This window comes from Oryzias latipes, chromosome 2 (assembly GCF_002234675.1).
Source record: "Oryzias latipes chromosome 2, ASM223467v1".
Classification (NCBI taxonomy): domain Eukaryota; kingdom Metazoa; phylum Chordata; class Actinopteri; order Beloniformes; family Adrianichthyidae; genus Oryzias; species Oryzias latipes.
Genome location: NC_019860.2, coordinates 3,478,070 through 3,496,210, shown reverse-complemented (window position 1 = coordinate 3,496,210; position 18,141 = coordinate 3,478,070). Strand labels below are relative to the sequence as shown.

The 18,141-nt window shown below is 42.1% G+C and overlaps 1 protein-coding gene across 2 annotated transcripts in view; it reads right to left on the bottom strand.

Annotated features, from left to right (window-relative positions):
* The window catches only part of mbd5 (methyl-CpG binding domain protein 5), a 33,448-nt gene extending 17,622 nt beyond the window's left edge, over positions 1-15,826 (bottom strand). Inside the window, exons 1-3 of one of the 2 annotated variants that reach the window (XM_011481374.3) lie at positions 15,308-15,826; positions 5,166-5,769; positions 2,107-2,209 (exon numbers count right to left, since the gene is read on the bottom strand). In XM_011481374.3, coding sequence (XP_011479676.1) covers positions 2,107-2,209; positions 5,166-5,275 — 213 coding nt within the window. In that variant the 5' untranslated portion in view covers positions 5,276-5,769; positions 15,308-15,826. The remainder of the gene's footprint in view (positions 1-2,106; positions 2,210-5,165; positions 5,770-15,307) is intronic. The other variant, XM_011481371.3, reaches the window with a different exon arrangement.
* Between the last annotated feature and the right edge of the window lie 2,315 nt (positions 15,827-18,141).

The following is an 18,141-nucleotide window of genomic DNA, read 5'->3' as shown; positions in this document are numbered from 1 at the left end:
TACCTTTTTAGGAGCCACAAAGCACATGCAGTAGCTAATTCACGTTGATAGCGTCCAAAAATTACAGCAAGTCAAAGAGCTTGTAAGCGAGTAAGCGTCGTCTGTGACATCTCGGGTGTTAAAGGGTTAATGTAAAAAAAACAGATTAAGAAGCGGAGAAAAGCAGTTTTGCTAAACTTTTATCGTTAAAAATTAGCACGTCGCAAAAAAGCTGTTTTGCAAAAAAATTTTTTTGCCACTTCTGAATCCATTGAAATTATGTTAATTGTGTAAACCGTCCAAGAATTACGGTAAGTCATGGCGCGTGTGTCATTTAGGCGACACTGGCGACATCTCTGGCATTAAAGGGTTAACGTAAGCCAATGGACTCAAAAGCCGAGTAAAGCAGTTTTGCTAATTTTTACGGTAAAGCATGGCGTACTGGCGCAAAAAAGCTGTTTTGCGCAAAGCAGCGTTTTTCAGCCTCTGAATTAGTTAAAATTACATTAATTGTGTAAACGTTTGAAGAGTTACGATAGTGCAAATAGCATATGTTTCCTGTCAGCGGGGACAGACCCAGAGAAAAACAACTGATCAACGCTAATTAGTGTACACTTTACTAGCCATTTCAGAATCTATTAGAATTATGTTAATTGCGTAAACGGTCCAAAAATTACAGTATGTCAAAGAGCGCGTCTCCTTTAGGCGTCACTGGTGACATCTCCGGCGTTAAATGGGTAAACGTAAACCAAAGGTATCAGAAGTGGAAAAAAGCAGTTTTCCCAAACTATATAGTAAAATTTAGCATATAGGTGCAAAAAAGCAATTTGCGCGAAACCGTTCTTCGCCTCTTGTTGAAATGACGTTAATTGCGTACATGGTCGCAGAGCGTCTGTTATCCCCTGTCGCCGGTGACAGCTTCGGTGTTTAAGGGTTAATCTCATCATTCCTAACGTCTTTTTGAGGGACTCTGTGTAAGAAGGCATTTTCCGAGAATCCAGAATTAAAGATGTGTTTTTTTTTTAATCTACTCATAAGATCATCTGTAAGGAAGGTAAGTTGCGATTGGGCGACCCTCACACCACCCCAGCTTTCGCTGCTTCAGAGATCAGTCAAGTGGTGGTCTTGGATTTATGTCAGCCTGGTGTTGGAGGCAGGGAGCAGAGCACGCTTCAGGGAGGTTTTCAAACATTTTCTGACATCCCTGCACCATGAAATCCAGTCTCTGCGGGGATTAAGAGTAGCTGAGGTAGATTCATGTTGCTCGTGGGCCGACACCCTCGTGACAGGCCAAACTGCAGGCTCTCTGAAGCACTTTAATCCACAGAAAACACTGCACCAAAAATGAAAAAAAGGAGTCTGGGCTTCCTTCTGCCCTTCAGACAAATACACCACTTTGGTATTTGAATACATGATTCTACTTAACATGAGTCTGGTGCAACAGCAACGCAGAAAAAAAGAGGACAAGGTAAAAACCAAGACAGAGGCTTTTAAAACCTGTCTGGTGGTGGTTTAGTGGACCATGTGAGCTGCCATACTTGCTTGTTTCTCCTTGTGGGTCTCCTCTCCTTGCTGTGTTCGACAGTTGAGATCATCTCTTAGCTACAATGACGCATGTCGCCGCTCTGACATTGGCCTAAAACACAGGACCACCATGCCCTTTAACATCGCAGAGGTCGCCAGCCACACCTCAAGGCCGTGTCACACAACCGATATGCACATTTCTTTGTATTTTCCACGCATGACATGTCTGTCTTTCGTGATACGAGTGATGATATACGAGTGATGATATAAAAGTGTTTGAGTTTGTCATTAGTGGATAAACGCAGATATCCCTTGAGGCTTTAGATGAATTCCGTGCAATTATTACGTGCATCATACGCAACTGTGTAATTTTTGCGACGTGCATCCGGCTATTTGTGTCTTTCCATGACCATTCCACGTACGTCTGACGGATTTTTCACGCATGTACCACCGACGTATAACTTTTCTATCGTGCACACATCGCGTGAAAATTTCACGCAAAGAACCACAACTTTTCAAACTTTTTCCAGGTATGACTACTCCTTATGCCCAAAATGTAAGAGGCACCATGACTCGGCAGCTTTTTCTTAGCGACTTGCTTACCTTGTGGAGGATAAGCGGGCACTCCAAGCCACATTTGCAGGTTCCATCCGTCAGCAGGTAGGTCTTCACCTGCTCCAAGCTGGACAGGACCGAACCACTGGGGCTGAGCGTGGGGGGAGACATAAGCGCTGTGTTGGTCACACCGGCTCTTTCTTTTCACTTCACAACAACAAGAAACAAACAAATCCAAAGGGGGCAGGAGTTTCCTTCAGCCTTAAAGCAATGCTTCCACTTTCTCCGTATTCCAAACATGACATTTTTTTGGGGGGTGACGCAGAACCTGAACATGGGTGATCGGCAACAGCTAAGAAAACACGGACTTGTAAGACGTTAGGAAGGTGGGATCCCATCCAACAATGTTACAGTTTGATGATAAAATAACTGTAGAATTCAAAAAATTATTATTAAGAAAGTTGGTAAAAAAAAACATTCCTGTGACTTCATGTGACAGGTCGTTGAATGTTCAAACAACTTTATTTAAAGATTCGGCTCATTTTAGTTAAACTTGGAGCAAGTTTCATTGAGACTGTTGAGCCAAATGGAGGTGATTCAAAAGGTTTTTCAAACTAAAAGCACAAAATGGAAATAAATAAATAAAATAAAAATACTTTTTTACTGATCTTCATTTCCAATGTGCATATTTTGATTCATGATTACACCTTTTCCTCTACCGTTGCAACATAAAACCTCATTAGCTTTCAGTTGTTATTGTTAGCATTCGGGGACAGGTTGAAGACGAAAAAAAGAAGCAAATATTGGGATCACTTGATCTTTATGGTTTCAGTTCATCCAATTTATGGCTCAATCGCCTTGAAACAGTCCATCTATATAGGTTTGCCTTATTTTGCAGTGAACCCACGTCTATCGTAATTGTAGTCTTGTACGGTGTTCTGTTCGATTTTGCAGGTTTCACCGTTGTTTGGTTTTAGGGTGTATTCCGACCAGAAAAGTCATTTGGTCCATTTGGTCATTTGGTCGGGTCGAGTCCTAAGCTTTGCCTTTGGTCTGTGTTCGGACTCCCGTCTACCGGACATTTCTGATTCGGACCAAAGGTTGTTAACAAAATGACGTGACTAAGGATTTCATGAGTCGTTGGCCAGGAATGATGAGGGCGGGGATAAAGAAACTAGAGAAAGCATAGTAGACGTCTTGCGCTTTGCAATCCTTGTCGACGTAGTTCAGCAATTCAAACTTTCTATTTCGCTGACCAATTTTGAATAGACATCGGGTACACCATTTGTTGCTTTGGTACAGTGGAGGCGGGCTGCAAGGCGGTTCCTGAGGAGACGTCCACTAATAAATTTATGAAATCTAAATCGTTACTTACACGCGTTTCCAGCCAATGTGTGTCACATTAAGAGTTGTTTTAATGAGACCGCATTCACATTTAAATAGGTTGTTGTGTCTAATTTGAACAGATTCCGACACGTACAGCTACTTTTCTCAGCATCAGAATCTGTTGAAATTTAGCTAATTGCGTAAAGGATTGAATAGTTTGGTAGATTAAAGAACGTCAGAGTTTAATGATTAAATTGTTATGACCAAGAAAAAAATAGTTTTTTAAAATAGTAAATTGAAATATTAAATGTGTAAATTCTACCTCTTTTGCAGCTCTGGACACAACTAAACAACAGTCACATAACGTTTTTGCAATTCTTAACAGAGTAGTACCAAAACTCTTTGCTCTCTTTAAGACCACTAATATTTTTCCTGCTGAACCTGAAACCCTAACACAACTTTGGATTACAATCAGTGACTGTATATAGAAAACTGGACTGAGTGACCCCTCTCCCCTCGCGTTCCAAACAGGAAATACCCACTGGTGCCAAGAAGCCAAAATCCCATAGACATCTATTAATGAACCAACAGTTGTTACACAGTCATTCTATTGGTCAGAAGAAACATGATTCGATGAATTGATTCGACACATTCTTCTCAACACTGCCACTATGTCCATTTTGCACAGAGGAAAATTGGTCATACATGAATAAACGAGGAAAAAGTGAGAACATTGCGTGAAACTTTCACAGATTTATCACGAATGAACCACGTTAAGACCAAGTAAGAAATTTGAATAAACCACGCAAAAAAACATGTAAATCGACACAGAACATGAACCGTTGTTCACCGCGCTGTTTACATGTTATTCATCAGCAATTTGTGCATCGATTTCGTAATTTTAACATATGTGCGCTGTACACGCCATATAATATATATGTATCACAACATCGGTGGTACATGCGTAAAGACATATCATGGAAAGCCATAAACTTGCGTATACATCTCACAAAAATCACAAAAAAAAAAAAATTCCACAATTACAGTAGATTTACGTAATAACTGCGTATAAACTGTGTACACTATGCCGAAACTGCGAAAAATAACAACTAAAAAATTTGGACAGCTCAAACCCATATTACCAAGAAGACCCGTCGTTCCAAACCCTTGACGAACATCAAGAACGCAAGCTCGTATGAATTACGTATATCATAATTGTATTGCGAAAGACCGAAATCTAATATGCGGAAAAAATACGGTAAATGTACATAGCGGCTGTGGCCTGCAACGTCTTATTTTTTCCATATTTTTCTCAAGTTATTAAAGTTATAAACTGACCAATCAGAACCCTCAGTCAAAGCATGTGGTGCTCGCTGGCCCCCACATGGAACGTTTGATTGACAGATTCTCCCGTGCTGCTTTCAGTGAAAGGGGTGTGGACTTTGAACAACATTATTCATGATTGGCGACAGTAGTTGCCATAGAAACGTTGACTCATTTGCCTCGAACCGATTACTGTCGCCTGGCTTCAACAAGGCGACGTCTGTCTCGTGGAAAAATGGCAACTGAATTGGCTTCATTTCGCAGGAGGGGTAAGACATTTTCTATGGGTGATGTCACACCTGCCCGGTCCAGCTCTCCATATACAGTCAATGATACCAATGATGTAGCTGATTTCATCTGATCATTCAGACACCAGGGAATTTTCGGGGCAATGTTCTTTTTGACCAGGAAGGAAAGGTAGTCGAATAGTTTCTGGTGTGACCGGCAACTGTTCTTACCTCACATACACGACACCGCCATGCTCCGCCCTGCGCTGCCAGCCGATGGGGACCTGGACGGGGCCGGCCGGCCGGTCAGCTCCCTCCTCGCAGTCCTTGCCTCCGTTCATTGCTCCGCTGGTTTTACGCTCGACACCTCACAGGTTTTTACATCAGACATCAACCAGCGTCTCCACGACAATCGTCATCTTCCGTCTTGTACAGCCGTGGTGGGGGTGAGGGCAGGGTGGGAGGGAGGAAGGGGTGGGCGGAGGGGGAGGGCGCGGTGGCACCTCTCTGCTCCGGCAAACGGGGAGGCGGAAGGGTCTGGGTGAGGCGAGCTCACGGCAAACCCTACCCTTCCAGCTGCTTCATGGCGATAGTGCTGAGTGGCGCCTGGACCTCCGTCGTCGAGTCACTCTGAGCCATCCGACTCAAGGGGGCGGGGGTTCGGTGGGGTAGTGGTTGGGGGCCTTCTCCGTGACTTTGAGAGGAAAAACCTTCACTCTTAATCCTTCAACATTTATCTGTCGACAGCCTGAAAATGGTCACTCAGTCAGACGCGAAGAGTCTGCTCAGCATGATGCTTCCGGAACACGGTTGGGCGCCTGTTTTCCCATGATTCCTGTGAGGGTAAAGCAGCACAAACACACATCAATGCACGTCTCTGCAGCTCTCTGACTGGAACACACTAAAGGTATCATCTACAACTCTTGTTTTTAGGACCAACGTCTATCCTTTCTGTTCCAATGGAGAAGGGATCAAAAATTTGACTGGTCTCAGAAAGAGTGCACCTGAAATCGACTGAAAAACGATAGTCCCGTAAAATAGCGAGTAAAAATAGCAACCATTGCATCACAGCTTTATTCAAACCTAACATGTAACCAACCCAGTACAGGTTAGGGCATAACCAGCGACTTTCTGAATCAAACTTCCCTCATGCGAGTCAGAGACTCACATTTGAGTGGTCAGGTAAAAAAAGACTATCAGTCTAAATCAGCCACTGTGTGCAAAGATAGACAGGCTCTAAAATACCCCTTGACCACTTAAGTTTTAGCTCCAACGATGGGGTTCTTTAAACTACCGTAACTCCTCAACCGTTTTCGCGATTAACGTAATTCTGGCGGATTCTGAACCGGAAAAAAGCATTCTTGCGTTGATGCGCGAAACTTTACAGCACAGTATTTCCACGATTAATGTAAGTCCATAGATTCTGTTGGAGACAAAACCAGTTTTGCATGCAATTTAAAAAAATAAGTCAAATGTTAAAGTGAGTGTTTTTTGGTGTTGTTAGTGTTCGAACGATCTGTCTGAGATTTTTTCAGAATTATAGCCATCCAACTATCCTTCCTACCTTAACAGATAATGCTACCTATGAAAAAGCTTATTAATGATTGGTGACAGTAGAAACGTTGACTCATTTGCCTCGGACCAATGACTGTCGTCTGGCTCCAACATGGCGGTCTGTATTGTGGAAAAATGGCTCAATTGGCTTTATTTTGACGTTAGGTCGAAAACACAGCAGAGAAGGAAAGATTCATGGGGCCAGTAGCTGTTTCACCGGTTAAATTGTATACGTAGATTGTTGTCGTGTGAGCCATCAGTGTGGAAAGCTAAACAATGTCGACGTTGCATCTCTGTCTTTGCGTGAGCAGCGCAGAATTTGAATCACACCTTGGCTCATTGTAAATTCATATTCCATGCCATGCTCATGGCGTTTGGTTCAACAGACCTCGAGGGTCTTGAAAAGTTCACCGAACAAACAAAGAGACATTGTAGACAAGGATTTGTCGGTGTAAAAATGTACGAGTTTCAAAGCTAAGTAGCACGCTAGCCTAAAAGTCCAGAGGCAAGTTAATAAGTGAAGCGCTGCAATAGTTGCATAAAACATAATTAAATGTAACCAAAAGTCATGAAAACTGCCAAAAACACTGTACCAACCACAAGATCAATTTCGTATTGTGCAGTGTTGGTGGGTAGGACGGATTTATAGACTACTGGAAACATGTCCGATGTTAAAGGGTCAACAACGAAAGCACTCAATGCAAACCAGAATTTTCTAGCGCTGAGGTGAAGTTGAACAGTCATTCTACATTGGTAATTTGGAGCAAAAATGTCTGTCATTAGAGGGAAAAAAATGTCCAACAGATCCTGTTCAAACAGGTGGGAAATAAAGAAAGATAAGGTCAAGAAACTTTATTGTCCACACTACGTACCACATACATGGTACATAGTGAAACGTGTTGTACCTAATAAAGTGGCCGATGTATGGGTTAAACTCCCTTTTTTGCAACTCAAAGCAGAAGTTCTTCCCATTAGATGAAGTAGAGCTCTCAAATTACGAAACGTTCACCACCATATTCAAATCCGTAAGCACAGGAAGTGAGGGCTGCCTCTTCCTCGCTGTAAATCTTCAAAGCCTTGGACTGAGGGGGAAAACTCGGACTGAAGCCATTTTTCTCCCTCCATTGATTGAAATGGTGTTGCAGGTACATCTTAATAAATCCACCTCTGCGCGTCTGTTTTTTTTTTTTTTTTTTAGAACAATAAACGTGAAAAGGCCGAAACTTCAAAGGATCAGGGTGCAGGAAAAGGTTTTTTGACCACCGCCTCGGTTCAATGTGAAGGTAAAAATGTACACAACGTCATTTGCTGTTGTGACGTCAAATATCATCCGAAGCGGCGACACTAAGGCGAGCTCTTGGCTTTCTTCATCGGGAACAAATTAGAACTGACGCTCTCGTCGTTTGTTCGTCTTTGGCGCTGAAGGAGAAATTAGGTTTTAATGATTTGGTGGTTTCGCTGATCGCAGGCTTGGGAGACAAATCCACAGTTCCTGCTGCGTGTTTTCTCAATAAACATGGAACCGCTGCTATTTTTTTTCCTTCCTCACTCTCTGGCCTCCTTTGTGCTTCTGTCACTGGGTTTGCTAGTGGCGGCTCATGCGCCTTGTGTGAGTCAGCAGCTGAGAGGAGGCGTCACACGGAGCCACTTCCTGAAAGCTTTGAGGAGCATCCTTTAGAGCAGGGGTGTCCAAATCCAGGCCTCAAGGGCTGGTGTCGCAATGGTTGGCACTCTTACACCACAGCTAGAAGGTTCAAATCCCAGCTGCTGGACCTGAACAAGAATCACGTGCAACCGGGGACTCCGGCTTCCTCCCACTGTTCTTCATATGTAACTGCTTACTGTGAGTTGTCCCTAGGTGTGAATGCGAGTGCGTATTTGTGTGTAATTGTGGCCCTGCGACGGACTGGCGACCTGTCCAGGATGTCCTCTGCCTTTGCCCGGGTCTAGAAGATGAATGAATGTGTTAAAAAAATGAATTCTAAAACTCTAAATAAGTGAGATGACAACGAGGCAATAAATCGGCCGGCACAGCAGGATACGCGTATAGCTTGTTACCTTAAATGTGTACAAAAATGCTAAAGTTATCTCTTTGCAGTTTGAAAATCTGTCATACCCGGCAAACCAAGAAATAAAAAAAACCCTAAATATGTCGTAAACCTAAACAGATGGCTACGACGCAAACATATCCCAATATGGCTCGTGCAATAAATTGTAAATTTACAGTTATGGCGAAATGAGCTTGTGTGAAACGCAAAGAATGGCGAAAACTTAGATAAAATGTTATCTTAAGTGTTTAGAAACATCCCAAAACAATCTCGTGGCAGATTGAAGTAGTTAACGCGTTGGACCAATCGTACAGAGCCCTTCACGCTGCTGACCCCTGCCTGCGTGGACGTGGATAAATTGGGAGATTTATTTACGCAAGGTTGGCTTTCATTTAAATAAAACTGTCAAATTAGAATGGAAATGATGTACTAGCCATTTTTTGATTTGCAATTTTTTCATGTATAACAAGTCATATCATCATTGCAATATTGATCGCTAACGCGCAACGCCTATTTTTTTTTCTTCTGTCGTGAAAACCTAATTTTAATATTAGAAAAACGACTCCTGGTTTCACTTTGACTTGCTAAGTTGCTCATCAAGCCTCTAGAGGAACCGTCAGCTTTGGAAAAGAGACAAACTTCCACCGTTTGAAGTGTTTTTGGATCGTCGTTGCTGTAATCCAGGTGACTGGTATTTTCATATATAAATATATGAACGCAGAAGCATACACCTATACGAACATAATTACAGGTAACAGAGACGGCCAAATGCTAGCTCAAATTAGAGCTAGGTATTAAGACTCAAGTAATGAATACGCTTGATTTTTATTGACGAGTTCATGATTTTGTTTATTTATTTTAACTTCGGTTAATAACTAAGCTGTAAAAAACACTTTTGACAAATCAGTAATATAGATTGAAAAAACTGGAAATTCTAATAGTAAACTAATTATTCTACATTTTATTTATTTATACCAGTTTAAAACATTACCGATTTAATTTGTTTTTATAGAATTTTGCTTATTTTAACTTTAATCCTTAAATATAATCTAAAAGTCTTTAAGGCCCCGTCGCTAAAAAAAAGAAGCTGAGTGCTGGACAAGTTAAGGTGGACTGGATGTTTTTTCTGTAGCACCTGAGAATACAATCGATCAAAACAGCAATCGAGGGTCGGTGCGGTCGCTAACCGGTTGTCAGTTACTGTTTGCTCAAACTGCTATTCTAAAGCCGCAAACTGGAACAACAGTAAAAAAATAAAAATAAAGAATGTTACATGAGCTAGTAAACGGCAAAAAATATAAAGAAAAAGAAGTTCAAGAACTCGTGTTCAAGCGACCACGTCCAAAGAAAAGTGTGTAAACAAACATTTTGGGCTTCCAAGCTCAAAACTTTCACATTTATGCAGAGCTACACAAATTTCTATGTTGGTTTTCGGGCTCTCGGACTACGTCGGCATTTCGCACTAAGCCACTTCACTTCCAAATGTAGTAGGCTAGTAAACAGTAAAGAAAAGGAAAAAAGAAGAAGAAGAAGAAGCCTCTCTCTGCTTGTCCAGTGTGAATATAGAGGACTAAAAGCATTTTCAAGAACAAACCCTTTTTTTTTCTTAAACACATGCCACACCGCCCTCGGCAATGCGCATTCAATAGTCCACTTCCGATAAAAGTCTACGTAAATGTGTGTTGATGCATGTTTTGGGTTTCCGCGTAGCTATGCAAATTTTTAAGACCTTTTTTATACGTGACATGCAAAACGTGCTGTCATTGAAATAATAAAAAACAATAAAGAATGTACCCTGACAAAATAGCAACAATTAAGTGAAAAAAACTGTAACGCACGAAACAACATAAAACTTAACGTTGTTCAAGTCTAAGATGAATTGCGAAAAAAAAATTATGGTTTTTTTCGTAGAAACGGTCTGAGGAAATAGGCAAAAAAACCTACTTTCAAACTAAGTGTCCAGATATTTTAAAATTGACAAATAATCAAAGTTGACGTAGAAAAGCTAACTTTTGAATTTACCAAAGGAAAAACCCGCCTTCAGACCCTATCAAAGTAAAAGTGCGATATGTTTTGAAATCAACAAAGATCGGAGGTTGATGTTGAAACTAACTTTTGAAATTAACAGAGGAGAAAAAAGTGCTTGAAGAGCCTTTCAAAGTAAAAATGCAAAATGTTTTGAAATGGACAATGAACGGAATTTGGCATAGAAACACAAGCTTTTATTTCCGCATTTATTTTTTTTCCTTAAAGCTCAAACGGAAAAACCAAACAGCTATTATTTTTTGGAATTAATGTATTCATGAAATATTTATCAACACTTGTTAATGGAACGGTTAATTTCCAACATTTATTTAAATCTATTTCATTAGAAATCAAACAAAGTTTTCACGCTGATAGGAAGACGGGCGACGAGGTTCCAAATATATTCCTTCTTTTAAACACGCTACTGATTTTTAGGTATTAGATTTTAGGCTCATATTTTTTACAAATTTAGCTCATATTTAATCCAAGAAGCTTAAATATAAACGTTAAACCTGGCTTTTGCAGCATAAAAGGATATTTTGATCATCTGATCATCATGACAACATCATACCGAACGTCGTTGTGAACTTTGTGAAATTCCTGTCCTCTGGGAGAACCGCTGTCCTTAACCTGTCACCGTGAAACTGCAGCAAGCAGAAATGTCCTTAAAAACCAAAAACCGACCAAAGAGGCGGTGATGAAGCAGACAGTGATGTCTGCTGGGGGGGAAAAAATGACAGTTGAGAGCGCCTAAAGCCGGATTGGTCTCAACAAACAGCAAAATGGGATCGATTGTCTTAAAACTGCAAACGAATCGCTGTGCTTTTTAAGGTGACATTTTTAGACAAAAGACAGAAACTCCAATGCCAAAATAAGAGGCAGACCCATCAGAAAAATTCAAATTAACAAGAATTGAAGGCCTCTGAATTTTATAGCATCCTCACATCATTAAAGAGGCGTAAAATTTGATGTTTCATTTGTCGGATACACACAAAAAAAAACATTCAGCTGCCAATTATCACCTTAGGAATCAGGTAAAAAGCAGCAAAAACTGACTATTAAAACAAAAAAAAAGGTTTTTCAGTCAAAGACTAAAATATGGACGCCGGCAGTAGGGTTGTGCCGATGGATGATACCATCGTGATGGCTGACTGGCATCACGATGGAGAGACACCATCGTGATGCCACGCCCCCGCCACGCTGCGAGTTGACACCATAAGCCACGGTTACATGTGCAAAATATCTTGATCGCATCAATGGTCGGATGTACATGGGCCCAGAAATACTTCTTCAGAATATAACAAACATTCACATGGTTACACTTTCGGTCAGAATAAATTATTTGGGCATGCGCAGTAGTGTTTGAAATACCGGAAAAAGTAAATGAGTCCCACTAAGAGATGATCTTCTAAACGTGCTTTTATTATTGTTATGGTTCTTATGGAGCGCCGGTTCGCTCATCATTTTAATTTTAATCCGTCTGGTCAGTGCTTTGTCTGTTGAAGAACGGAGCTGGACGAAGCCAGGGTTAGGAGAAGGCTACCACGGGCTAACAACATTACCCTTGGATGAACATAAAATCCATGCGGGACTGAACGACATTTCTGCTTTGAAAAGCTCACACACCGCCCCAAAGCCGCTGCCCGGACACACACTTTTACCGGGAGACCCGGTTCTCCTGAGTTCGGTAGCTCGTTCGCCTAGAGCTGCGGGACGGATCGCAGTCCGAAGTCTCCCACACATAGCGCACACGTAACAAAGCATCCTTCCTTCCCCTCAAACACAAAGTCCGTCTGCTCTGCTCAGAGACACGGTCGCTCGGTCCACAGGTCCACTCGACTAATCAAGTGCAGGAGTGGACTACCCCTGGGAAATAAAATAAATGAAGTAAAATGATAATTATATAATAACGAAAAATAAAAAAATATTACACCCCCCACCCCCGCCCCACCCCGCGCAATGATATCATCGTCCATCCCGATGGTTTACTGCAAACATCGTCAACTGCCAATTTAAGGGACATTGCCCAACACTAGCCGGCAGCGTACGAAGAGTCTGAAGATGAAGATGGGCCGAAAGCAGAAGCAGGGGGGGGGTTTACGAACAAGTTCATGAGAAAAGATTCACTGCGTATAGTCGGAAAATTAACAGTTTTGATGAATGAATTAACACAACAAAAATTGACTGTACCAATTTCGACAGACGAAGATCAAACAACAAAATTCATCAGGTATCGTTTTGTCTGAAATGAACAATTTCAATGAATGAGTTTACGCAAAAAATTTTTAAAAAAAAATCTTCAACAATTGTCTAAAATTACCGGATTCACGGAAGACGATACTGCAACTAAATTCATAAACTATTGTCCAAAATCAACTATTTCAACAAACAAGTAAAAAAATTCACTGGTTAAATATCTAAAATTAACAAGTTCCCCAATTGACTTTACGCAACAAGATTCAAAGTATCGTCTGAAATTGTGACGATTCCAACGATTCTCCAAAATTTAACATTTCAACAAACAAGTTTATGCAAGAAACACAGATTGTCTGAAATTATTGATTTCCAACGAACAAGTGTATGCAACAAAGTTTATGGATCATCTGAAATGAACAATTTCAATGAAGAAGTTAAAACAATAAAATTCCCAGATTATTTTCTGAGAGGAATGACTTTAACAAAATGGTTTACGCTAAAATGGATTATCATCTGAAAGTGACGATTTCACAGATGATTGTCTAACATTATTCATTTCAACGAACAAATTGATGCAACAGAGTTCGTGAATCGTCATAAATGACCAATTTCAACGAAAGAGTTTACGCAAGAAAAATCAGTATATTCTCTTAAAACAACGATTTCAATGAAGAACTTTACGCAAGACTCAGATTTTTGGAGATTACAAATGTTAACGAACAAATGTACGCAACATAGCTCACAGATTGTTTGAAATTAACAATTTCAGCAAAGGAGTTTACATCCAAAAATGTACTGATTGTCTGAAATTAGTTATCGTCTAAAATCGTGATTGTCACCGTTTGTCTAAAATTAGCGATTTTAATGAACAAGTTTACGCAAGAATTAGAGATTATTGGATATTATTGATTTCTAACAAACAAATTCAGGCTGCAAAGTTCATGGACTGTCTGAAATGAACAATTTCAACAAAAGAGTTTACGCAACAAAAATTTAGAGTATCATCTGAAATTAATGATTCCTATAAGACTTTTACGAAAAAATAACAGATCATCATCTGAACTTGACAAAAATCAATGAAAGAAAAATCACAGATTGTTGTCTAAAATGATTGCCAACAAATTCAGGCAACAAAGTTCACGGATCGTCTGATTTGCAATTTCAACACAAGAGTTAACGCAAAAATTACTAACATGAAATCCGTCAATTAATCAAAACAAAGTGGCTTGAGATGACGCCGATTCTTCACCTCACATATAGGAGATGGTTTGTTTTTCTGCTTCTAACTGCAATTTAAACCTTTGTTATGCTGCTTTCAAGTATTTTTACATGACGAACTGCCTCAACTTGCATTAAAAAGGGCGTTTACTTGGTTTCAAACGAATGGAAATGCGTGGATTTTGCTCGAAAACGGAATGAAAACACAGACGGGTGAGTCACTTTCCTCCATCCGAGCGCAGACGCGGGGATTCGGAAGCATCTACGGGACCGTCACGTGCGCGCACACCGCATCGGATGCAAAGCAGCAGCAGCAGCAGCAGCAGCATCCCTCATCGTAAATGGTCAGAACCGCAGCACACGCAACCCGGCTGCTCGGCGGGGCAACTCTCCCCCCACTCCACCCCCACCCCGCGAGCGCGGCGGCATCAGAACTGCAGCCGTGCAGCACTTCCAGGTTCGGGCTCCGTCCCCGGGCTGCGGACGTCCCGCAGCCGCCGTCACAGGGTTGACAGCTAACACCAGCAGCTAGCGCGGCGTTCTGCGCTCAGACCCGGAGGGGGCAGGTGGGGGAGGGGGGGGGGGGTCCTCGACGGACGCTTTTGTGCGGCACCAAAACAACCGGAGGTGTCAAAAGATAATAGCCAATTAGCCTGGCAGACGCTAGCCCCGTCAACACTCACGGCTGCCGTGACCGTAACGTGAGCCGAGGCGGGCGCGCGGGTCAGGCTCGGCGGGGGAGGAGTGTCGGCCTCTGGGGGGGGGAAGGCGGCGGGTCGTCTGTCCCGGCCGAGCCGCTCTTCGGTGCAGCGCTGCCCGCGTCTGCTGGGCTAGATGGGGGGTTAGCGAGCGTCAGCTGTCTGGCTAGCTAGCTAGCTAGCCTGCTACTAGCTTGTTGTAACGAAAATGAATCGGACGGACAACTCGGCCGCGCGGGGGGAGGGGGGGGGGTCCTTCTCCCGAATCTTTAATTGGCGAACCGAAACCGGACTCGAACGCTTCAACGAGCCAGCAGCCCATATTCCGTCTCCCAATCTGCCGAGGTAAAAACAAGAAGGGCCCACGGTGGGTGTCGAACCCAAACCCCAGGCTAGGCCCGGGGCCAGGCCGAGTTAGCTTAGGTTAGCTTAGCATGCTAACTAAGAGCCGTGCAAACCCGTTGCGTTTGCAGAGGCAGACGCTTTTCAGCCGCCAAAGCTCCAGTCAAATGACACCGTGAAGCAGCCGTTAGGACCCGGACCGAACCGAGAACACGAACCGGGGCTGAAACGGGGAAGTTTGAGAGCGGAACGCCGCCTCCGCGCTAAAGAAAAATAGGAATAAGAAGCCTACCCATTAGTTCTGTGCCTCTGCTGGTTCTCCTACACTGGGATATTGGAAATGATGGAGAGCCGCACTGCGCATGCGGGCCAGGAGCAGCAAGCAGATGCGAGAGGTGATGCACGTTTCCTCCAGAGCGCGCAGTCGGGGGCGCGCATAGTGTAGAGAAAGCATTTAAAAAGCGTCCAAGAGAAAAATTACAACGTTTTATGAACGCAGAATAAGAGCAGTCATCTGATTACTAACATTTATTTACATTTGACAAACGACTAAACTTAAAATGAACGCAATTGATGAGCAAACGAGAAAGTTTGGGTGTTTTTTCTTTTTTTTTTCAATAAAGTTTTATCCAATAAAGATTTTTTAAATAAACTTTTGACATATTTTATAATAACTACTATATATACATATCATAGACCCGGCCCATTCATTTACGTCCATTATAATATATGTCATCATCATAACCCAAGGTGTAGGCTGTGCAAAGAAGCGCCTGAAACAATCCAGCACATAACTGCAGGGTGTAAGATGCTGGCAGGTAAAGCATACATGGAGCACCACAATCAAGTGGCTGAAATAATATGCAGAAACATGTGTGCAGAATATGAACTGGAAACCCCAAGGTCAAAATGGGAAACACCTCCGAAGGTGGTAGAGAATGAGAGGGCAAATATCCTGTGGGACTTCCAGATCCAGACTGATAGGATGGTAATGGCGAACCAACCAGACATTGTAGTGGTGGATAAAGAACAGAGGAAAGCCGTTGTGGTGGATGTGGCAGTGCCAAGCGATGGGAACATCAGGAAGAAGGAACATGAGAAACTGGAGAAATACCAGGGACTCAGAGAAGAACTGGAGAAAGCCTGGAAAGTGAAGGTGACAGTGGTGCCTGTGGTAATTGGAGCACTCGGGGCAGTAACCCCCAAGCTGGAGGAGTGGCTACAACAGATACATGGAAAGACTTCAGACCTCTCAGTCCAGAAAAGCGCAGTGCTAGGAACAGCTAAGATACTGCGCAGGACCCTCAAGCTCAATTCCTGAGCACTACTTTAAAGTTTTTTAGTTGTTAGGAATTAGGCTGGGAATTCTACGGAGACCCTAAAGGGACACTGAAGAGAAAAAAAAATCCAAATAATAAAAAAAAATATTTAAAAATCGAAAAACAAAAATCTTATCCCTGTCATTTTTTTTAAACTTTGATTTCTTTTTTATTATTGTGTTCTTTTTACTATGAGAAAAAAATTAAAGTAATTACAAAATCACTATTATTTTTTTTTCTTTAATTTTCTTTCCTTCTTCAGTGTCCCTATAGGGCAGGGGTCGGGAACCTTTTTGGCCAAGAGAGCCATAAACGCCACATATTTTGAAATGTAATTTCGAAAGAGCCATACAATAATGTAGTGTCCCTTTCCCACACTGAGGCACGGAGACTTAACCTCTTTTAAGGTTCTTTATTCGGGTTACTGCAGACCACAACAAACGCCGAACAATTAATTCAGCAACTCCTGAATCTCTCCCGCCGAGACGAGACGAGAGCGCGTCTCCCAACTTTATATTCCCCTGCTCCCGCTGCAGCCCTCCCCTTTCCCTTATTCGGCCCATAGCTGAACCCCATTGGTCCAAACTACCTAACAACAGGCTGAGCGACAGAACTGAGAGCCAATCAGCTCTCTGCTTGATGCGGTCAATGAACTCCAGAACTTTTAACGCGGCCCAACAGCCATCCAACTCAGTCCGCGACAATATGTTTAAAACTAAAATACAAGTGAATGTGTGCATTTGATGTAATTTCAACATTTTTAAAGTACAATAAGTCTGTGGATTCTTTTTAATACCATTGTTATGCTGTTTCTAATAAATGATGAGTATTTCTCGTGGTAGTTTTGCTGATGGTCTAGTCTGGTTTACGTGGTGAGTTTCTGCTTCATGCAGGCGTTGAGACTTTAAACGTGATCTTAGGTTGGTATGAATGTTTTGTAGATGTGAGACAGACTGCTCACATGCGGACCTGGAGCCAAACACACACTCACACGCTGCAGTGAGTGACAGGCAGTGGGTTTTACCTATTTACAATCCCTGCGCGATTCACCTGCTGTCCCCACAACCCCCCACCCCCACCCTCTGCTAGAATTTCTTGAATTGGTTTCATAATGAAACAAATAAGTAATTCAAGAACATTTTTTTTACACGTGTATTTTCTTTATAAAAACAAGAAACCATTGACATTAACACATAAACAAACATTCATAAAAGCATCCAAAAATTGTAATTTTATTTAAATGGGATGATTTTGACAACGTTGCATGTAAGCATTTATAATAATATGATGTGTTGATGAATAGTTAATGAAAAAGTGTTTTTTTCAATGCTATAAATCAGCTCAGCTGCAGGTTTTTTTCCCCTCCTGCAGCTTCTTCCTCTCTAGACGGATGACAGAAGCACCGTAAAGCCTCACATGTCTGCGCTCGCACTCGTCTGGTCCCATTACTGTAAAATACGGCGTGGACGCCTGGCTGTGCTTTTGCTGGCGGACACGCCTCAGCTTTGACCTTCAGAGCGGCGTGGTCCTCACATCACTCAGTCTTGATGCCCTTTTTTTTTGTTGCTATCTTTCATCCTTGTTTTTATTTTTTCTTTAACCGCACACGCTGAAGATGTTGAGGATGAGGGGAAGTCAGAGCTTTTCAGCTCACATTCACCTAAAGGCCGTGTCACACAGCCAACACGTACATTTTGTGCATATTGCATGGATGAAGCTTTTGCATTGGAATATGGAGTTTTCATTGGAAGTGGTCGCTTGAACACGCGTTGCTGAGGGCGGTGTGAACGTAGCTTAAAGCTACGGT